At 27.2% G+C, this 22,241-nt stretch overlaps 1 protein-coding gene across 1 annotated transcript in view; it reads left to right on the top strand.

Moving 5' to 3' along the window:
• Positions 1-1,484: 1,484 nt before the first annotated feature.
• LOC123305938 (NK1 transcription factor-related protein 1) overlaps positions 1,485-22,241 on the top strand; it is a 72,143-nt gene continuing 51,386 nt past the window's right edge. Inside the window, exon 1 of the mRNA XM_044887777.1 lies at positions 1,485-2,250. Within this exon, the coding sequence (XP_044743712.1) occupies positions 1,599-2,250 (652 nt within the window). The 5' untranslated portion in view covers positions 1,485-1,598. The remainder of the gene's footprint in view (positions 2,251-22,241) is intronic.

Here is a 22,241-nt window from a genome sequence, read left to right as displayed (position 1 = left end):
TACAAACGTTGGAGCGACAATCTTTTCAGAGGCATCTGGTCAAGGCTTAATAAAACTGAACAAAATAGAGCAGAGTGGTCTCAAAAGGGGGACCCTTTTGCCCAATTATTCTGACAATAATAAGCTTATAAAATTTAACTTCACTGAAGGTATCTTATATTAGTATTCTCGTGACAATGGTAAGTATATGGTATATATGACCTGATTTTCAAGTCGCTTCCACCATATTTGACATACATATGTATTTTAGTTTTCAATTAGAAATTTAAATAACAAATATTTCTTTAAAGACAAGTTTTTACTGTACTAAACAGTAGAAAATAATTTATCTTATGGGTCAATCATACATGATTATTTGTAAAAGCTTGAGGTGCTAAGAATTATTTTTGATATTTTAAATTGAGCTCTTCCATCTTTTACAAATAGTCATGCATGAGTGACCCATCATAACAATTATGTTATACTTTTTAGTACAATAAAAGCTTATCCCTAAAAAAGTATTTTTTACTGAAATTTTTTTTTATGTTTGTGTTCTAAAGCGAATTTTAAGGCATACTATTTTTTAATACTATAAATTTTCCAGAGAACCCACTTATTTGACCCCCTTAAAACTATCGGGTCAAATCAACCGGCCTACTCTATAAATATGCATTTTATTTTTCAAAACTATATCTTTTAAGATTTCGTAAAAATATCTTTGGAAACTAAACTTTCAAAATTCACCACCTTAATATTATTACAGGGCTTGTTAAAAAGTCATACCCAATATAGAGCCAAATTAGTGTCCGATTGATAGGTAGGTTAATGTTATTATGCCTATTTTTGTACCAATCCGACCTCGATAATATTGAGAGATGAAAAAGGGATCAATGTGTTTCTAAGAAATCGATTTTTCTAAGAATGCGTATGGCGGATAAGCATTTTTTGCCTTTTAGAAATCTTGACTCGATTACAATAACTTCTATTTTTTAATTTTTCACAAGAATGGAATTATAAGTTAAAAAACATACACCCAACATTAACAATAATCATGTTCCACAAAAAAGCAAAAACGTAAATAAGCAAAAAAAAAAAACAAGAACGAACAAAACAGTAATCCAACTGAATAACATTAACAAAAACAATCTAATTCATATGGAAAAGTAATTATAAACTTAATATGTCTGAATGGAATAACAAATATTGGCTTCTTATTGGATGAAATAGAAAATTATATGTAATCAAAATGGGTGGCGCTTATTACTTCCAATATAATATATAGATATGGAAACATACTTGGATTCAAATAACAACTTCAAATACACGCCTATACAAGTTTTATAATACGACGCCCTTCATCGTTCTTGTACAGCTTGTGTGGAGTGCGTCAACATAGCTTGAATTGTATACTCATAGAAACACCATGTTCAGTCGTCTATAGTTTATACACACGATTACACGATTGTTATAGTATCAAAACCATACGGCCGGTGAAAATAGTGGAAGTGAATTTATTTGGGTGCTTTTAAAGTGAACGATTATGTGCGTTAAGAATGTGATGATTGATTTGAATCGTGTTTAAAATTAACTTGCTCGAAAACGCGTATTCACGATAATTCATGCTTAAAAAACATATATTTAACGATTTAACAAAAACTACTATGACTATCCAAAATATTGATTGTTTTAATCGTGACACAACTGAACAACAAAAAGTGATGCATTCACCACAACAATCGAGTGAACGGGTTCCGGTTGGTTCGTCGGATCAACAGAAAATTAATAAAAATAGTCATCATATTAGTAATTTTAGTGTTGCCTCATTATTAGCGGATACACGGCCACCACGACCGACAACAATAACATCCTCGGAATCATCGACACAACAAACGTTACATTCATCGTCGGATGATGAATATGATTCGAATCCGGAAGAGGATTCAATTGTTGATGTTGAGGATTTAAATGATGAGGATGAGGAAGCAGCGGCTGTTCGGAATGGTTCAACGGCGGATGATGAAGAAGAAGCGGCAGCGCTTAAAGAACATCAACGTGAATTATTTTTAGCTCGTGAGCGTGCTTTTGAAAGAGACAGTTTAATGGCACAAGGTCCTATACGACCGACACCATTTAGCGCGCTAGCTGCAGCTGTTTATCAGGCAGCACATCCACAATGGGCGGCGGCGCAAGGTTTAGTTGGGCCGTTTGGTGGACCTGGTCCAATATTTGGGCAAGGGCATGGAGCATTCGGAATGCCTGGATTAACAACAGGTAAATTTTTATTTCTTTGCCATTTTTCAGTAATATTGTACAAAGTTTAATTTATAAAAGGTTCAAAAAAATCCCAGTAAAAATTATTTTCCGGTAAATACTAAAAACGGTAAAAATTAGTATTTTTAAAACAAAATAACTTGCCAAAAAATAAAAATTACGCTTATTTAGCATTGACTCTATATTTGCAAGAATTTATGGATTCCAAATTGATAATGACTATTTATCAAGAAAGCAAGATTATCTTATTTAGTACCGCTGCGATTTTGAATACTTTCCCCTAAATATATTCAACATTGGCTTCAGACTGGCTCAAATGCGTTTCAATATAAGTGAAAATCACCATTTGGCGATCGAAATACACTTTACTGATATTAAAAATATCCTGATCTTCAATTTCAATCATTTTGAGATTGAAATTTTGATAAACACAAAGATTGCCTCAATATTAGCACAAATTTATCTAAATCAAACTAAAAATGACTTTTTAGCAGTCGAAATACAGTTTTTTGATTCGAAATGACTTCATTTTCATATATCTTGAATACATTCAGTTTCTTGTAAATATATTTTGGCTCAAATAAGCATGGTCACTATGCAATCGAAATACACTATATTAAAACAAAAAAAAAAGGAAAAAAATGGCCATAATGCTGATTTTTGTGATGAAACAGAGGAAAAATATAGTTTTTAAACCAGCCAATGAATTCAAACTCCAATTCGTTAAAAAGAAGAAATTTTTATGGCCCGAAGAAAAACTTTTTAAAAAATCTTTTGGCTTAATCTTTCCATAACGAACGCATTAATTTAAATTTATGGCCATGTGTTTTTTCATCTATTTTGATTGTTTTTCTATCTTCAAATTTCCCAAGTATGTAAAATATAACCAAATATTTCAATAAAATTATGTGCTTTCTACATTGAAACTGAACTATTTTGAATTAAACTTACAAGATTTTTACTAAAAGTAATTTTTTGACCCAATCCGAAACCCACCAGTTAAGAACCGAGAATTTTTAAATTATTTAAAAAAATAAATAAATAATACAATTTTTATAAGGTTTTCGTCGCTGCATAATTGAGTTGTTATGGCGCATAAATACATATTTTATTTATCTTAATTACTATGAATGAGCGTCGGACGCGCATTGAACCATATTATTTATCAATTTTATTACTTAAATTATCAACATTTACTTATAATATGTGTTAAATTTATTAATTTTATTAAATCAAAAAAATTATGAAATTTAATTAGCTTTATAATTATTTATTTTTTAAGACAATTTTCTCTTATAAGGAAAATAAGCTATTGATTTTGTATTGATGATGGAATTTTCCAAAAAAAATATCATTAATCTATCCCACATTGTTTCATTAAAATTCAGTCAGTTTAATATACTTTGCCAATTTTTTAAAGATAATCGTTTTATAATTAGAGGGAATTTTCTTGATTTACTCAATTTCTGCGCTACGGATTATTATTGTGATATTTTGAGTAAAATCAATGATCATATGATCATATGAAAGGAAAAATACCTCTACTTCAGAAAATTTTCAATAATTTTGCGAAGTCATATTTTGCAAATTGTATTTATGAATTGATTTTGCTAAATAAGCTGTTATATTTTTTTAATTTGCATGTTGGTTGTCCGTTATTTAAATTAAATATTTGAACTTTTTACATGATAATATTCTGCTCAACTAATCGAATCTCTACAACAAAACAACAACATTAAACTCTTAACCCTACAATAATTATGCCTTAGCTGGTGTTCTGGCATAATAATTGCAAATATTAAATATAGGATAATATATTGTCACGAAAAAATTGATTTCAAGACAGGTAACTGAATTTTTGAGTATTCTTTTCATATTGAAATTAGGTAATTGTATTTACTGCGCTTATTAAAATCAGTCTAAGATAATTTTCTACATTTCCACGCATTTTAAGCAATAATAACTAATTGCCAGACAATTCTACCATCGCGCACCAATTTTACCATATTTTAATAATTAAAAAAGCACATTTTTCAATCATTTTAGACCAGACCAAGAAAGAATTAAGGTTGCTTTAGTAAATGCAACCGCTTTGTATTGACGTATTTCACTCTCCCCTAAATTCAATAAGGACAGAAATATCCGAAATTCAGCCATCTTAAATAAATCTCTCGAAAACGTTGCCAGTACTCGTCTTTACAGAATAAAGACAAAAATTTGTTGGCGAATTTCTTAGATAATGCAATATAAATTATAAGTTAGGATTAAGTGATCTATTTTTTTGTGATTTGATCTTTGCAAAAACGATAGTAAAATATATTTTCTTAAACTTCGCTCTGAATAAATATTTCGATTTAATTTAACATTGAAAAATTACAAATCTTGTATTGAAATTATAAAATAAAATAAAAATTTATTAGATCTCTGCCACCGAATTTTCCATTTCAAAATTATAAAACCTTTTTATTAAGTTGGGAAATTATGAATTTGTAGTTTCCGAAGCTTCCAATCCATCACAAAATATCTTCACCCAACTCATTTTACGAACTTCCCAGAGCCTCCACCATTAGTTTTTAAAATTGAATACGAATTAAATATTTTTTTAGACCATATTTTCTATATACTATTCGATGCGGGGAATAACTGAATTAATCGCAGTGCTGCTGTCTTTTGAAATTTGAAATAAATGTCACGTTTTATTTAACATAGGATTATTTTTCAATGGTTTACATGTAATTGGTATAGTAAAATAAAAACTCTTGGATAATAACAATTTATTAAAGAAGTTACATTATAGAAAATTTTGTTAGAAAATAGTATTAAATTTTCAATGTAAAGCATATATACAATATATAAATAAACTTATTGGTCTCTTTCAAAAAACAGATTAATAAAGTAGTGGCATTACCATGAAAACTCTTTAAGTAGAACTCGTGCACGATGCAAATATTCTATGATGAATACCTATACTTAATTAAATATTATTTTTACGATTCGAATTTCTAACCGTTTCAAATATTGAACTAAGCTATGGCTGCAAAACAGGTCTCAGAATAAAATTCTTCAGAAACCAAATCCAAAATTCCCTTGTTTTTGCATGTCAAGAAAACTCGATTTTAATCGGCTATAGGTAACTTATGTTCCACAGTATAAATGACGTATTAAAAATGGCGTTCTTCATTTTGCGCATGCACTAACACGCAAACGTATTTATACCGATAAACTCTTTTCTCGCAATCCGAACGCTATAATCGAACGCTAAGTTTCCATGATTTTTTTTCGTTTTTCTTAACAAAATATGAAAATACTATAAAAAAGATGACAAAACTGAAATTAAAATTAAAATCGACTAAGAAAAACGCACGATGATAAAAGGATTTTAAACTACTAATTAGACAGAGAGGTCGGATATAGTATTTGACGTCATAGACTACGTTTGTCATACGAACTTACTCTACTAAATTCTGTTTTGCTAGAAAAAGATAGTAACAATTCTTGGATGGATTTTATCTTTGATATTTTTATTCGTTAAAAAATTGTTGATAATTTCTATCAATACATTTTTTTCGATATAAACATTCATCAAAATTTTTGATAATAAAAAAATCAAAATATTAGGATCTATGAAAACAGTGGAACAAAAAATCTTTTTACTATAGGAATACCAATTTTCTGAATATCAAAAACAGTAAATCATTTTCTCCGAATTATACATAATTAATTTTTCTCAGTGCTATTAATTATTAATTCAATTAATTATGCTGCACAAGCTTTTAATTGGAAAATTCTATCCTTTACAAAACACATATATACAAAACGTGAATTTATTCCTGTTTTTAAAAAGAGATTTTATCTAAGACACCCAATATCTATTTATAATAGAATTGAAATAAATAATATTAATTATTTTAATAAATTTGTTTTTAATTATGATTATTTAAATATGAAATAAATAACAAATTTAAATATGAAATACACAACAAACATAAATTGAATTATTAATAAAGTAAAATTAGCATTTTATTTATAATGAAAAAAAAAGCTAAGAAATAAAAGAGCAAAAACTGAAATGATTAAACTGGTAGCTAATATGTTAAAAATAAATACCTGTGTACTTAATAAAGTCTATTACAAAAACTAGTAAATCTAATGTTCAATACTGGGTGATTTATTTGATGTGAGTGTAGCTGTTCTTTACACTACACTTAATCTATTTGCAATGTTCAAGTTTTATTTGAGGAGTTTTCATATTAATGACACAGTACTTTGTGAAAATAATTTTATGGATGGACATATAAGTCTATAGTGTGTTAATATAGTTTATCTGGAACATAGACATATAAGTAAGTCTATGGTCTATTTAAAAAATATAATTTATACAATTTCGACTTTTATTTTCAAAATTTTTAATGGAACAAGTTTAGTTAATTGATATTATTCAAAAATTTTCATTTCTCATTTACTATATCAATTACATGTAAACAATTGAAAAATTTTAATTGAAACGTGTGATTTATTGCAAACGTAATAGAGTGGTGCTACGATCAATTCAGTCCACCCCACCTTCTTTGCATACACAATTACCACTTGGATTTAACTTCGAAAAACAAACAAAATTTTTTTTGTTAAGGTTAATTGATTGCTTTAGTACCTACATATAAATTTATTTTCTAAGAACTTTGCTTATGATAAATATTTTCATTTTACAACAAAGAGTGAGAAGTTCTTTTGTTTTGGAATACATTAAAATCGTAAATATTCTTTGTTAATATTTTAATTGCAGAAAACATAATCAGAGGATTAATTAAGGTAAAATTTATTTTCCTTAAGCTTTACAAATAAAAGTCACTACAGCCACTGAGAAATTTACAGTTTCTATCAGTCAGACACTTAGACATTTCAGTGCCTTTCCCTACCGGACTTGATAGATCTAATTTGATAAGGTCTAAATATCAAATTGATTGCAAAATGTAAATTGAATTATACCTTAGACTGCGAATAAAATGATTTTTTCCAGTTTTCTCTGTTCAGTAGGGACATAACAATTCTAAAAATTTTTTATCATTTTCAAAAAAAATTTCTAAATTTGATTTAATATTTTACCTGTTGTTTTAACAGTTTTATTGTCTAACCGTTACTGTTATGGGGTCTTAGCTACTTAAACTAGTTACTTGCAATTGTATACGGGCCTGAATCACCCTGTATGATTAATTCATAAATGATGCATTTAAATGTATATTTATATTCATAATAAGCTAGTTAAAATAGTGGCTTATAATAATTATACATGCGAACTATAAATTATAATTTTCTATTAAATAAATAAATAAATAAATAATTTTTTTTTAATTAAAAGATTACTTACTTAAAACAATATTCTTATTATTATTATTCTGTTTTTTTCTATATTTTATATTTATTTAAAGTTAATTATTATTATTCTTAGATACAAGATATTAAACTTGTATTATGAATTGTAATAGTTAATTATTAATATTTTTTATTTGAATATTTAAAATTTTTTTAAATCTCTAATTGCATAATTTTTATTAAGAGTAGTTTTTATAATTAATATTCTTGGTAATCTTTCGAGAATAATTTGAATATGAAATTGAAATGGTATCCTTCCCACAAAAAATTTGTGCTTGTTAAGGCTAAGGCTAAAACCATGGACATTTTCAGTTCTGCATTTTTTATTCACCATCAACTTCTGTCTATTACCAGAATCCAATAAGAAAAATCCTTTCAAAGTTCTTATTTGCGTTTTGTGAATAAAATTATGTATTATTTCTATTTAGTAACGCTGAAGAACTAATATGGCATTATCGTTTTTATGGCAAAAATTAATTTAAATAATAAAATAATTTCACTTATAAAACTTGAAATACCAATTTCAGTTTTGTTTTAATTTATTTTTAATTTTTCCCCCATTTTGTAATTAATAACCTCCACATATCGATTGCAATTGTCTTTTATAGATCGCAGCTTTTTTTTCATCTTTAAGGCCCAGCTCTTTATAATAATGTACGAGCACCAATATAATTTCAAATAAAAAGCTTGATTTTCTGTATAGATGAAGTTGAACCTTATCAATTATGATAACCATTTTTGGAAATTCTTCTGGTCTAAGTATTTTAATCTTTCCCAGAACGAAAAGCTGTGTATGGAGATTATGTGGCGTTAGTTCCATTTTTCTTATTTTATTTATTAGTATAAAATTTGTCATGTAATAGATAAATTGATTTGAAAATGAAGCGATTTTCTCTTCTATCAGATAACTTCTTTTTATGTGGTGAATAAAATGTAGGTAATATCAAGGTAAACTAGTTTCTTAATTATTTCACTCTTGTCTAGAACCAAAAATAGAATTTGAAATATGTATCGATTATAGAAAATAATCAATTAATTAATTTTATTGATTAGATATTTTAATTTTATTATTATTATTATGATTATTATTAAATTGTTGTGAAATGTAATTAATGGCACATATATGGTAATAAAAATTAATTAAACAAATTATTAGCGTCAACTAATAAACAAGTATAAAAGTAATTAATTTGTGTATGAGTTTTTTTTTTTTTTTTTTAAATAAATTATTTTATTTTAATTTATTTTTTTTTATTTGTATTATACCTTTGAAGGTTATTTACTTGAATAAAAAAAGACTTGCCATTTTTATATTTATGTTTGTAAAAAAAGAATTTAGTTTTGTATATAAACGATATTTTAACCCTTAAGGTGTATCGTTAAATGTATTCTATCATAGTATGGTAAAGTTCAAAGAATTTATAAATGAAAAAAATTGATAAAATTTATGAAATAGTATGCAATTCTACATACACTATCTGAAACCTTAGAAGTTATCTCATTTATTAATTAATTCATATTTTTGATAATTTCTCTGAAATGATATCTCCACTACTCCATATTCGGCGCTATATGAATCTGTATTTTTATCTTTTACTTTTCTGTTCTGTATCCAAGTAAGATATTAGTGATATCATAAATAACTGATATTAAACTAAATGCTTTTGAAATTATTGTAAAATTTTCACCTTTTGGTAGTGGAAAAGTTAAATATTTGACTTCTTTTTATCTTTGTAGGATTAATTTTTAATTATTGCTTTTAAGGAAACCTTAATTTTTAAAAAAAAATCGAAAGGTGTCGTGAGACACCCGGTAGGAACTATATTCCTTTCGTACTTTGGTACATTATAAATGAAGCGCTTAGTTTTTTATTTAGAGGATATTTTTCTGAAAATTAAAGGTATTAATTCAAGAAGTAAAATACTTGTTTGATTCTTAAAAGCATTTAATTTTGTAGTTACTTTTAGTTTTTGCTGTATGAAATGGTTGTAGTATTATTTAAAAAAGACATACTTCTGATTTAGTAGTCAACCCAATAAGTGATTACATTACGTTTGGTTTGATTAGCATATTTATTATGACATAACATAGAAATTGCATTGCACTTACTTTAAATTATCTCTGTTTTCTTTAACTTCTGATAACTTTCACAACTCAATTTTTTTAAATGATAAATCATAAAATTTAGACAAAAAAATATAAATTGATAGTTATAAAAAGATTTTTCCGTTTTCTCAAAATTCATGGCAATCTGGTTATTTTTGGTTTTAACTCCCAACCAGCAACAAATATCGTGCAATAACGAGCATAGTTCCAATTTCTTTGGGAAAATTTTTGATATATATTTTCATTTTGTCATGATTTGGTTTTTTTTAACGTTGCTAATAAAGAGTTAAACTAATCGACATATTTAATTCACATTAAATAGTTTCACTTTTAAATTATACATTTATTTAAATTAAATTATGTTTTAACTATATGTGAGAATGATTTTATGGGTTAGGTTTTATGCATATTGGAATTTCGAAAAAAAAAAAAAAGAATTCGATTAGGAAAACACATTTTTTTTAAATGATTATAAGAACAGTTATAAACATTTATAAGAAATATTTTTTGTACCATAGACCTAACTTTTGTCACTCCCATAACTCAAGCTGGTTTTATAAAATATGTAGCTGTATTTTTTTTAAATTTTCCTTTCAGTAGATACAGTACTTTTTCCGAAAAATTATTAACTCTCTTTCAGAGAATTTTCTAGTCCTATGCAAAAATGTATACTGTGGACAAAAAATTCGATGTCGATAGTTCAAAAATCTTGCATAATTATTTCCGTATGTAATTAACATAAAATATCATTTAATTTGCATAATTTTTTTTTTTTGCATTTAATATAATTTTAAAACCTTCAGAATAATCAAATGAATTAAAACATTATCAATACTAAATTAGATAATATGTTCTGTTCTTACATAATAAATATAATTAAAGAATAATAAAATATAATTGAACAAATTATTATTATTTATAATAAAATTATAATATTATATTAAAATTGATACTGGGGAGTGTGTAGTACCAAGGATAAAATGCACCTGTATGTATTTTTGAAAGCTATACATTCAAATATAGGTAAAAGTCTGTGTGCTTACAGCACAGTCTAAGTAATCATGAAAGGATTGTTCTGTTAACTGAATTTTTCCGATTACTTGAATTGTATGAAAAAATTTATTATAGACTGGATGATCCAGTGAACTTCGTTTTACTTACAATTTATTTGATTGTAACTATTAATCGCGCGATTATTAATCTTATATAACCTACAGTTCAAATTCATTAATAGCTATATTATGGTTAGTCCGCCCGCTAAGTCCGTTAAGCTGAGCCGCAAGCCCGCCCGCTAAACACAAGCCGTCTTTCAGCCTTCACATTCGATGAGGCATTCTACAGTGGAGCTGAAGCTTTTGGCAGTAAGCTATTATACATACCTGAATAATAATAAATACACACTCACAATACCTGAATAGTAATAAATAATACCTCAATACTATTCAAATACTTGTTCACAACTCTAGATAAATATGGTGGGACACAAAGGAGAAAATATTTGCAAAATTTCTTGCGAATTTATTATCGTATATCAGATATATAGTAGTTTGATTCAAGGTATATGGCTGTAGGTCTTTTCAAACTTTACCTCCTTAACAATTTATGTTATACTTCAAACTAATTTTTGTCGAGAAAATAACTACAGAATGAATCAAGGTAAATCGTACCCAAGGCACAACACGTTACTCTGCTATACATATGCCTATACGCAGACCTATAAATTAAAAGATAAATTTTTTTTTATAATATAAAATATCCGGTCATTATATTATGTCTTTTAATATCTACTATAATATTTAATTCTAATTATGTCATTAAATATAAAGTTTTTTTATTTTTCTTGTAAATTTATTTATTTTATTAATTTAAATTACATTTTACTTAAATATTTAAAAAAAAATTTGTACTTATTACTTAATAATCTTATTTGTATTGATTTTATTTATAAATAAAAATATTAAGTTCAATTTAATGAATAGAAATGTGTATCACTTTTTATTGACAAAAAATACGCATTTTTTTACAATGTGATACAACAAGGTTCAAAATTAATAAAGTTAAATAACTGGTTTTTCCTATCCCATCTATATCTTCCTTGAAATCTTTGATTAAGAGTCAAGTTACATCTGCAGACATAAAAAACAATTTTACGAATTTAATGAAATTTTTCAACTTAACACAAATTACAAAAATTTATTGTAATATATAACACGCAACCTAGTTGGCTCTTAATTGCATGCTGAATATTGGAAGCCCGTGTGGAGGGCCTTTATTGGAACTGTTCTTGGCAAGCATAACCACTTCTTTTTTATAAGAACCAACTCAGAAATTATGCCAATATGGTACAAATTTCTCTTAACTTTTTAACGTTGTAATATTATAAATACTTTATATCAACAACTAATCATGGCTATACCTTTTTTTTTTTCAATTAATAGACAGCCAATTGCAAAAAAGTTATTTTTAAAACCTACGATATACATAATTTGTATAAAATGGCATTATGTAAGACCTATAAAAGATAATAATTTGATAAAATATTTAAACATTATTAATTTATACATAAATTAAAATATGGTCGTACGTACAGAATGTATCGATAACATTGACAAAAAATATCGGAGGTGAATCAGAGGAAAAATTGATATAAATATTGAAGAAAAATCATTTTCGAGATTTTTGATGTTAAGGTTTGGAAAATAAAAGTGTTGACAGCATAAAATGATTTTGATTAACATTTGAGAGTTCTTTTATAAAAGTAATGAGAATCATTACCTAAAGTTTTGCCAGAAAAAGTTTTTGACTATACCTACAGAATGGTCTAAGTAGTGACGCTAGAACTTCCACAAACGATTGATAACATTAACATAATGATAATTTCTCAATATACTTGCAGCCAGAAGAACCTGTTTTTCTAGAAACAGTGTGTAATTGGAAAAAATAGCATTTTTGTTAATATTACCAAAATGACTATTTAGCAAAATTTATAATTTGGTACACAGTATGAAATAAGGATCCTTAAGGATTCAAAGCGATGGTATTAATTGCGTGAGCCAGAGGTGGAGATATTTGTATTTCATATTCCAGCTTAGAAAAAACTTCTTACACCAGTGACTTCAGTATTACTTTTAAATTTAAATTTAAAAGTATTAAATTTCAACAACCTAATATAACTTGACCCACCTTGTATGATTGTATAAGCTGTTCTCTTATTTTTCTACAACGATCAACTTTGTTGCAATTTTTTACCATACATTCTGTATATAACATATATAGTACAATTTTATTTATTACAAATAAATAGATAATTTAGTTATTAACCTGTTTATAGCCGTCGGCTCTAGTAAGTATCTATAGTCATTTATATTGTAACATAAATTTATATTTGTTTAATATATAATATATAAAATATAAAGATATTATAGATTTAGATCAATAAATCTTTTTTAATAAAACATTTCATAATCTAATTACAAGGCGTAATCATATTTATTTATATTCAATAAAATCAAAATATATTTATTCAAACATCTGTTATACAAAAGAAATATTGTATATATGTTTAGGGTAATATTGGGAAAAAGTAGGGACACAGAAAGCTAGAAAAAAAAACATTTACATGAAAATAATGCCCACAACATGTAAAAATCTGATTGTACAGCAGATAGTTTTCATGCATAAACAAACAAATACATACTTGTGAAAATATTTTATATGTTTCGTGCAGAAATATATTTTTATTAATTAATTAGATTTATTATAATTATTTATCAGTTATTTTTCACATTTATTTTGTGATTGTTTTTTCATCAAAACAAGAAAGTCATTAGTATAAATTTCTTGAAAATTCTCTGATCGATAACCCATGTCATCTCATTTTTGTGTCACTTGAAATAAAGAAGTTGCTTTATTTTGCTAAACAAGATTTTTTTAATTTTAAATTAAATCAATTTGTACAAAAATAAATTTTACTCGTTGAAAAAAATCCCGTACAATACACTAACCTCAAGGTCCCTCGATTTTATCTAGATCTCAATAATTCCAAAGATCGTTATTTTAAATATATAATGAATCACTAGGTGACTCGGTGAACTTCGTTTTCCCTGGAATTTATTTAATTGTAACTATTATTAATCAGCGATACTATGCTAAGCCCGCTCGCTAAATTTGTTACGCAAACACGCAAGCCTTCCCCTTGCTTAGCCCGCCCGCTTAACACAAATTTTACTAGTAACACTTGGACCAGCCTTCGGCCATCGCCTGACTGAAGGCTTCAGCAGTGGAGCTCGCTGCGCTTGTATATAGCCCTAACAAATACCTATTCACAATACATGAATAATATTAAATAATACCACGACACTATTCAAATACCTGTTCACAATTCTAGATAAATATGGTGGAAGAACAAATAAATACATGGTACATATGAAGATGTAATGAAATGCTTTATTTATATGCGTTTCCACCATTTATTGCGTTTAATATTTTGAATATTAAATAGATTCAGGAATATGGCTTACAGGAATAAAATTGTAGTTCTTATTTCAATTTGTTTCAAATTTTGAACTGAGCGTAAAAAAAAAAATTCTCCAAACGAAAAAAAGAAATTTGCAATTTTATATTCGCCATTAATAAATATTTTTTTAACCTTTCACAAAGTTTCGTTCAAAAAAATATATTCTTGTTTTTTCAACAAGTTTCTCATCTTATATTTATAATAATTATTATAATGGATTTTTAATTAATTTCTTAATTAATGTATGGGATACATTATTTTATCGTGAATTTAATTTACGATGTAACAAGCATTTTATAAAAACGTAAAGACAAAAAAAAATTTGTATTAATTTGAAATTCATGTTTCCTGTAAGTAAAGAATAATGGTAGTTAATTGGACTTATTTGATAGATAATTCAAATAGGATGTTATGATTGTAAGCATTGAAACTATAGCGCCATCGCAGACGTTTAATTGAATTACTAATGAGTTAATCATACTCAAGTTTCTTATTTATAGTTTTTTAATATTCCTGTGTATCTGTAGTAAATTATATGAGGCGATATTATAAGTTTAGTCAAAAATCTATAGCGGTTGTATTTAAGTGCGTGGTATCCTTGACTATCAGTAGTTAAATGTATGGGGGTTTTATAGATATTCCGGATATCCGTTAAATGATGAACTATTTGATGACTATTTTATCCTCGAAAATCAAACTAATATAAAAATTAATTTCATAATTTTCCGTTTAAATTCAATTTTAAATATCCCACACAACGCGGTTTAATTTTTAATTAGCTTTTTAAATACACATTATCGGAAGTAATGAATTAAAAGGCGCCTAAATTTTAAATAAATATAAACTTTAAAAATTACATTTGGTTTTAATAACATGTAATACGCAAAGCCCGTTAAAAAAACAATGACATTTATTAATAGGCATTTATCTCTGTCCATGATTTCGACTTGAAATATTATATTTAACTTCATTTGACCTTGATCAGTAAATGATTTTAGAATTTGATCTGGGCTTGAAAGTTATTAACTCAAACGAATGACTATTGTAGTCCATGATATCTTTTCTCTAAAACATTTTTCTAAACCTAGCGTATTTTCGTTCGGTTAAATGCAATAATAACATATTTTTAAGTCGCATTTCATCTGAAAATCAACGATTTTCGAAAAAATGTTAGTTTTTTATGAAGATCAACTTTCTGATTTCAGTCTTATTTTATCTCTTACCTCTTAGGATCTAAGCCGATTATTAAAACAACCCGGAGAACTAGGTCCATTCATATATCAGAAACTGATGCCCTCCATCAAACTTTTCAACTTTTTGATTGGATAGCTACAAAACGAGCTAGCCATAATAAATTAAAATTATCCATCCTGTAATGCTTTGGCCAAAAATTAGAAATTATTCCAAACATCTAAGTTGATAAAAATCTCAAACATCCTTTATGCACGCAAAAATTCGACTTCCTAAGTCGTATAGCGTTTAAAATATGACAGAAGATGCTATCGTACAGCGGATGGCCAACCAAATCGTAAAAAATGATAAGGAAGTAAATATTAAAAACTTTTTTTTTATATACATATTTTTTTCTTTAGACTTATTTAATTAGTTTCGACAGAATAGGCGTCATCTTAAATTTCACTGCATATATATTTCGTAGAATAAAAAAAAAAAAAAAGAGTAGATTTAGTTTAACGTGTAGAAATCACATAATGATCACTATTATTACAAACCAGTTACAATTATATTGTCAGTCATTCACTTAAGTCGAGAAGACAAGTCAGTCACTAAGTCATTTGTTCTGTTAAATAAAATGACAGACAACAAATGAAGATCAGATGATGTACACAACACAATGATCATGACGACGATGATGATCATTTAAATAGTAATTAAAAACAAAAATTTAAAACAAATGTTTTTTTGAGTTTTGATTTTTTTTTTTTTTAGCTTTTTTATTTTTTTTGAAACATATATTTCCAATTAATTTACATGAAATTGGGTGGTATGTTTTTCAGAAATAAAATTAATAAATAATAGTTTTAAAAAAATTAAAAAACATCCTTTTGTAGCTAGCTCAAATAAAAAGTAGAACAAATATTTCTATATCTATATTTTTAAAAAACTTGGGTGATTAAAAAAAAATCAATGGGGTATTCCACTGAAAGTACTTCAAAATGTTGTTTTTGCTAATAAAAAGCCACAAAAAATTTATTTCGTAAAAATACACACACTTTCTTGCACCACAAATAATTTTGACAGATATATTCATAGAATCTGATTATAATATAAATATAAACACTTATCTATGTATATATTATACCCAACTGTCTACACTGAACTAACTGATGGTCTATGACTCATACCGCTATGACATCACAGCAGGGCTTACCCGCGTTTTAGGTCACGTGATATACAGTTTAAAAATTACGATTTTAAATTTTAGTATTTTAAAAGAAAAAAGTGCTTTTATGACTCGAAATCAGAATATTTAAGTATATTTTTATAATACCATATTCTTTCAACTTGCTGTATATTCTGGGATATATTAATATTACAAAAAAAATTGCACACAAAACATTTTATAAAACAATAGTGACAATTATTTTGCCATGCGACAACAGGTGTCTTAAAATAGGATGACTATAACAGGCATAAACTAGGTTTCAGCAGGCGTTACGTAAATTGGTGGATATTAACAAAACCACAGTAATTTACAACAATATTATTTTAATTGAATAAATGAACTGTCTAATATCAACTAGCCCATTCTCATTCTCCAATCATTCCACTTTTTTTCGCACATTTACCACATAATGATCAAATGGAAACGTTCTTGAACAAAACATTTTTATCTTTCGGTTTGGTTTGTTGTTTAAAAATTATCTTGAAATAAATTTTGTTCGATGCCATCATACATTGCTTAAACATTCTGTCTCAACAGAGTCAACTTTCCAATAAGAAAAATGACAATTCAAACGGCGAATTCACTTAAAAGCTACAACACCTTACTTTTTGGTTTAAATTTCATAGATTTTTGAGAACGAAATTTTATCTACAATTCGGCATCTCTAAAAACATGCAATCGAAAATTTGTTTCAACTAAACCAAACAATAACAATAATTTAAAACCGCAAAAATATATATATTGCAGATAAAATAAATCAAAATCATCATACATAAAAAACATTCCACAATACCTTTTTTTTGGAATAAATAATGATAGTCCAGCCAACAAATGCTTTTTTGTTCAACTTTTTTCCGCAGTCTCGGAAAATTATGAAAATGGTATCATTCGATTTGGAATTGCATGTAGATGATTTTTAACAACCGTTTCCAACAATTAAGTTAAAAAAAACTTGGGATTAGTTTTTTTTTGCACTTATTTCAAAAAGTAATGAAGATTTTATAAACCTAAAAAAAGATTCAAAAAGAGTAGAAAATTTCCTAAAGAAAAGTCAAAAATCCCAGATTTTTAGGACTAATATTTGTAGTTTGTCGGAGGGCTGGAAATACAGCCGAGAATTGGTACGCACAAGTCACGTCTTATTCTTGGAGTTCTTTTTAAAAAGCAATTTTTTTTCAATGAAATTATCAGCGGAAAGGTGGTAAAACACATATATGGTGTCATGATGGGCTCTATAGCCTAAGTGTGTCCTTCGTGGACAGCCAATATAACCAAACCTAACCAAACCTTGCAAGCGATACTTTTATTCCGAATCGAATGATATCTTGTACCATAATTTTCCGATACTGCTGGTTAAAGTTGAACGAAAAAGCACTTGTTGGCTAGACTACAATACCAAAGGTAGGAAGGTATTGGGGGAAACGAAGACGACGAATAAATCGACGTTCGTTTGTAGGTACCTATACCAGAATATAATAAAATATAGTGAAATGAGTGACATTGACTGATATGAAATCATAAACTACTCAGAACAATTCAATTGTTTTATTCAAAACAGACAAATCTTTGTGAATAATAATATCATATAAAATATTCGTTGTGGATTTTAGTTGAGTTCGTCCGTCTGTCTGCCTGTCCGTTGTTTAGTTTGACAAACAAGAAAGATAGTGAGCACTAAGTTATCATCATAAAACAAATATTCTCGATTATTATTCTCCAATATGTAAAAGTGCTTAAAGTTTTTTTTTTGTTGATATTCTATGATGATATGATAAATTTGTAAATAATAATAAATACCCGATGAGTCATTTTCATAGCCAATTAAAATCATCGTGGAATCTTCTATAGAAATTCATCCAATTATTAAAATTATTTATTATTTCCAAAGAAATATTCACGATTTAATGTTTTATTTGTAACTAACTAACTGTGGACTACTGGCTTTGTTGGGAAACATCCCCATTTTTACCCGACCCCCATACCCCCTTGAATAGGGTTTATAGTTTGATGATGGATATATTTGAAATATTCGGTTTTTCATTAGATACTAAAGAAATTAAAAACATCTAAAAAAATGAAATTTTATTGATCAATTAATCATCTTTTTATACGACTTTTGTGAAAAATTCTTATTGATTCTCTGAACGGTTAAGGATAAATTAACTATCAAAGTAAGTTTTCTTACCAAAAAAATGCCACATTTCTCTTAAATTGCAGAGTGATGAATTTTTCACAAAAGTTGTCAAAAAGATTAATTGATAAATAAAATTTTAAATTTTTTGTATCATCTCCATTTTTTAGTTCTTACTTTTAGTATGATTTTAAAGCTTAAAACTTGTGGAATATTGATGAAAGTTTTTTATATAAATGCTAAATCATTTTGGCTGAAAAACCAAAATTTATCACGACTTCTTCTCATAGCAGCATGTAAGAATTTTTTTCAACACTTTCGTTTTAGTGTCGAAACGTCTTAAGTAACCTTTTTTAAATTTAAAGTAAATAAACTTTAAATATGTAGTCCCGAAAAAGGTTTGAACCGTCTACTTGTTTGACTAAAAGCTTCTAGGGGACAGACCAAAACCGAGACTTAAATTTGTAATTTAGGGAAAATTTGTTTTAATTAATCATGTAATCATAAAAACATTTATTTTATAATGACTGTCGCTTATATTACCTCTTACCCAAAAATTACCCAAGTACACGTTTCAAAAACTTTGTTTTCTTACCTCAGAATATAAAACAATAAATTAATAATAATATTGGTTTTATATATTCAATAAAAACGATGTAAAAACGTATGAAATACCTATAACTATAATAGATCGACGCACGCGCATAGAAACTTCTAACAAATTAAGATATCAAAGTAAAAATTACTCAAATATAATAAATCAATATAGTGAAAACAAAAACAAAGACAAAAAACAAGAAACGCAGCAAACATAGATACATATACACACACGATAGACTTCTTTCTAAAAACCTCTCGCTTTTAAACCGATAGCACAATAAATTTTAACACATTTTGTATATAATATTTCTATAACACGAACTATAAAGCCTTGTTATTATTACAGTTATAGATGGATTGCATATTATAACAAATCGTGATACACACGGCTCTTAGAGAGCAGACATATACCTTTCGGTTTTCACTGATGAATTGATACAAAATTGATCAATTCAATTTTTGTAATAATAATCAAAAAATTTGCCAATTTTGTGTTTCTACTTCATTTTTGGGTGTTATATTAACCGAAATTAATAAGTTCGAATTTGCAAATCTAATGGAACAAACAAAAATTACGTGATTTGGTAAAATAAGAAGGGGGGCATAAACCGGCAGATCCCAATTGAGTTTTCTTAATTTAAATTTTGTCAGCCAAATAGCTGTCCCTGGAACTGGAATAGTTAATTAGCTCAACGTAATTATCTATGAATTTAGCAAGTTTTGGAGAGTAATTTCGGCGACAATGATCTGAATTGTTCGCAAACTGTGACAATTGACTCGTCAGCACTCGATAGTCTTTAGTTGCATGATGAGAGGTTTGATCACGTCTTCTACACAGCGTCAAAGATTTCGCGCGTTAAATGTTCTTTAAGTATGTAAATCATAACCTCTACATAATTTTAAATACATTTAAAGCTAGCTAATTAAAAATACTTTGATTTCGTCATTATTGAATGATGTTTTCGAGTGAAAATGTTTGAGCAGAAAATTAATCTAAATAATTAAATTCATTTTTACTAATTTCACTATATTTCTCACAGGTTTTTTTATTTTACTGAGGACTACTTATATTAAACTGTACTTATATTAAAGTACACGAAAAGTACCGACATTTTCCAAAGTTACTTTTTTATTGCTTATACCTTTACTCTCGTGATGAGAGAAATTCTCAAAATGACTTGGAAAGAATATATTTAAAAAAACTGTAGGTAGGTTGAAAAAATCTGAAAAAATCAACCAAATATAAAAACTTATTTGTGTTTTAAATTGAGCGTTACCAAAATTTTTATAACGCGAGTTCTGACGGCTCAAAATTGGCCATAATCGTTCCGTACAAGCCTATAGACAAAATAAATGATCAATTTGAGAGTTGATCGTTCATGTCATAAATGGGAAATTTCAAACTAACATTAGACGTTTGAAACAAACGAAAGTATTTACAGCATTCTATTTGGCAGAGTTACAAACATACGAAACTGAAATTCGATTATCTTTTATTATTCCTTCAAGAGTGCGTCAAAAATTTCGAGTGTGCATGTCCTTCGAGAGTACGTCTAGGGGCAGGCATTTACACATCATTTTTAAAGATATTTAAAACCCGTGTGTTAACGGAAAAATGTTTATTTCTACTGTTTCGCATACAAACAATAACTTTCTACCAGAAAGTCACTAAATATTGTGTTGTTGATATTAAATAGATACAGTTATCCCTCAATTCCTTGTCACAACACAAGTATTGGAGGTATACATGTATATATCATTATTGTTCTGTATAGTGATACACGGATACACAAATCTTGTTGCATGTCCTAGGATTCAGTATGACATCATTCCAATGATACCACCATATACAAAACAGAATATATTTGTAATATTATAAAACTTTTTTAAACAATAAACCTATATACATCAGAATATCTCTTTTGAAATAACAATTTTTTGGTTGGTATTTTTCAATATTTTATCAAAAATATTCTTATTTAAACTATATTCAAACGATTTAGTTTTTTTAGTTTCTAAATAGAAAAAATCAAGTTATTAAACTGGCCAATGTTCCAAAACGCCTCAAATGAGAAATTGGAAAATACAAGACGTTAAAAATTAATTCTATACGAGTGAAATTTGTAAAAATCTCTAAAAAATGCAAAGCAAAAACAAGAAACCGTTTAACGTCGGATGTTAAAAATAATTGAAATAATCACCTTTAAACTGTTTATAGACTTTGAGGGGAAGATTATGGCCAATTTAGTCATTCTAGCGAGCGAAAAATTCGCATCATTGTGCAAAAGTTCAATCCTACTGTAAGCAGTCAAGAATACGCCATTGGATGTAGTTTTTTAGTATCAATATCGTAAAATAGTTGCAGCCGAATTAGCCCCTCAAAACATACGAAGTCATAGATAATTACCTCAAGGTAATATACTGCTACAGAAGGTCCAGTGGTAGTCTGGAAGGTCCAGATAACTAGGATAATATTACATTTTGTGTGCTTTTTATAAGTGAAACTAGGAAACCCAATTTGGAAAAGACTTTATGTTATTTAGCTTTGGGCAAAAGTAGCGGGACTTAATTATAATAATGCTCTTTCGTTTGTATGTGGGGAGAGTTCCGAATAAGATAGAGCGCAGATAATTGGATTACTCGGCCACCATAATTATATCTATTTATGCAGTTTTTCATATTTGAAAACTTTGCTTGTTATAAATCTTTTAACCCGTTTATTGATGAACAACTTTTACGCAGTTGGTTATGGGAAGTTAGCGCAGTATTTGCTGAAATTAGAGCAATATAATCTGAGGAAACATCTTATTATCTGAGAAAAACGGTTATATTTATCAATTGTTGCATTAAATTAAAAACTCATT

The sequence above is a fragment of the Chrysoperla carnea genome, chromosome 1 (genome assembly GCF_905475395.1).
Source record: "Chrysoperla carnea chromosome 1, inChrCarn1.1, whole genome shotgun sequence".
NCBI classification, from domain to species: Eukaryota; Metazoa; Arthropoda; class Insecta; order Neuroptera; family Chrysopidae; genus Chrysoperla; species Chrysoperla carnea.
This window is presented reverse-complemented; position numbering and strand designations above follow the sequence as displayed.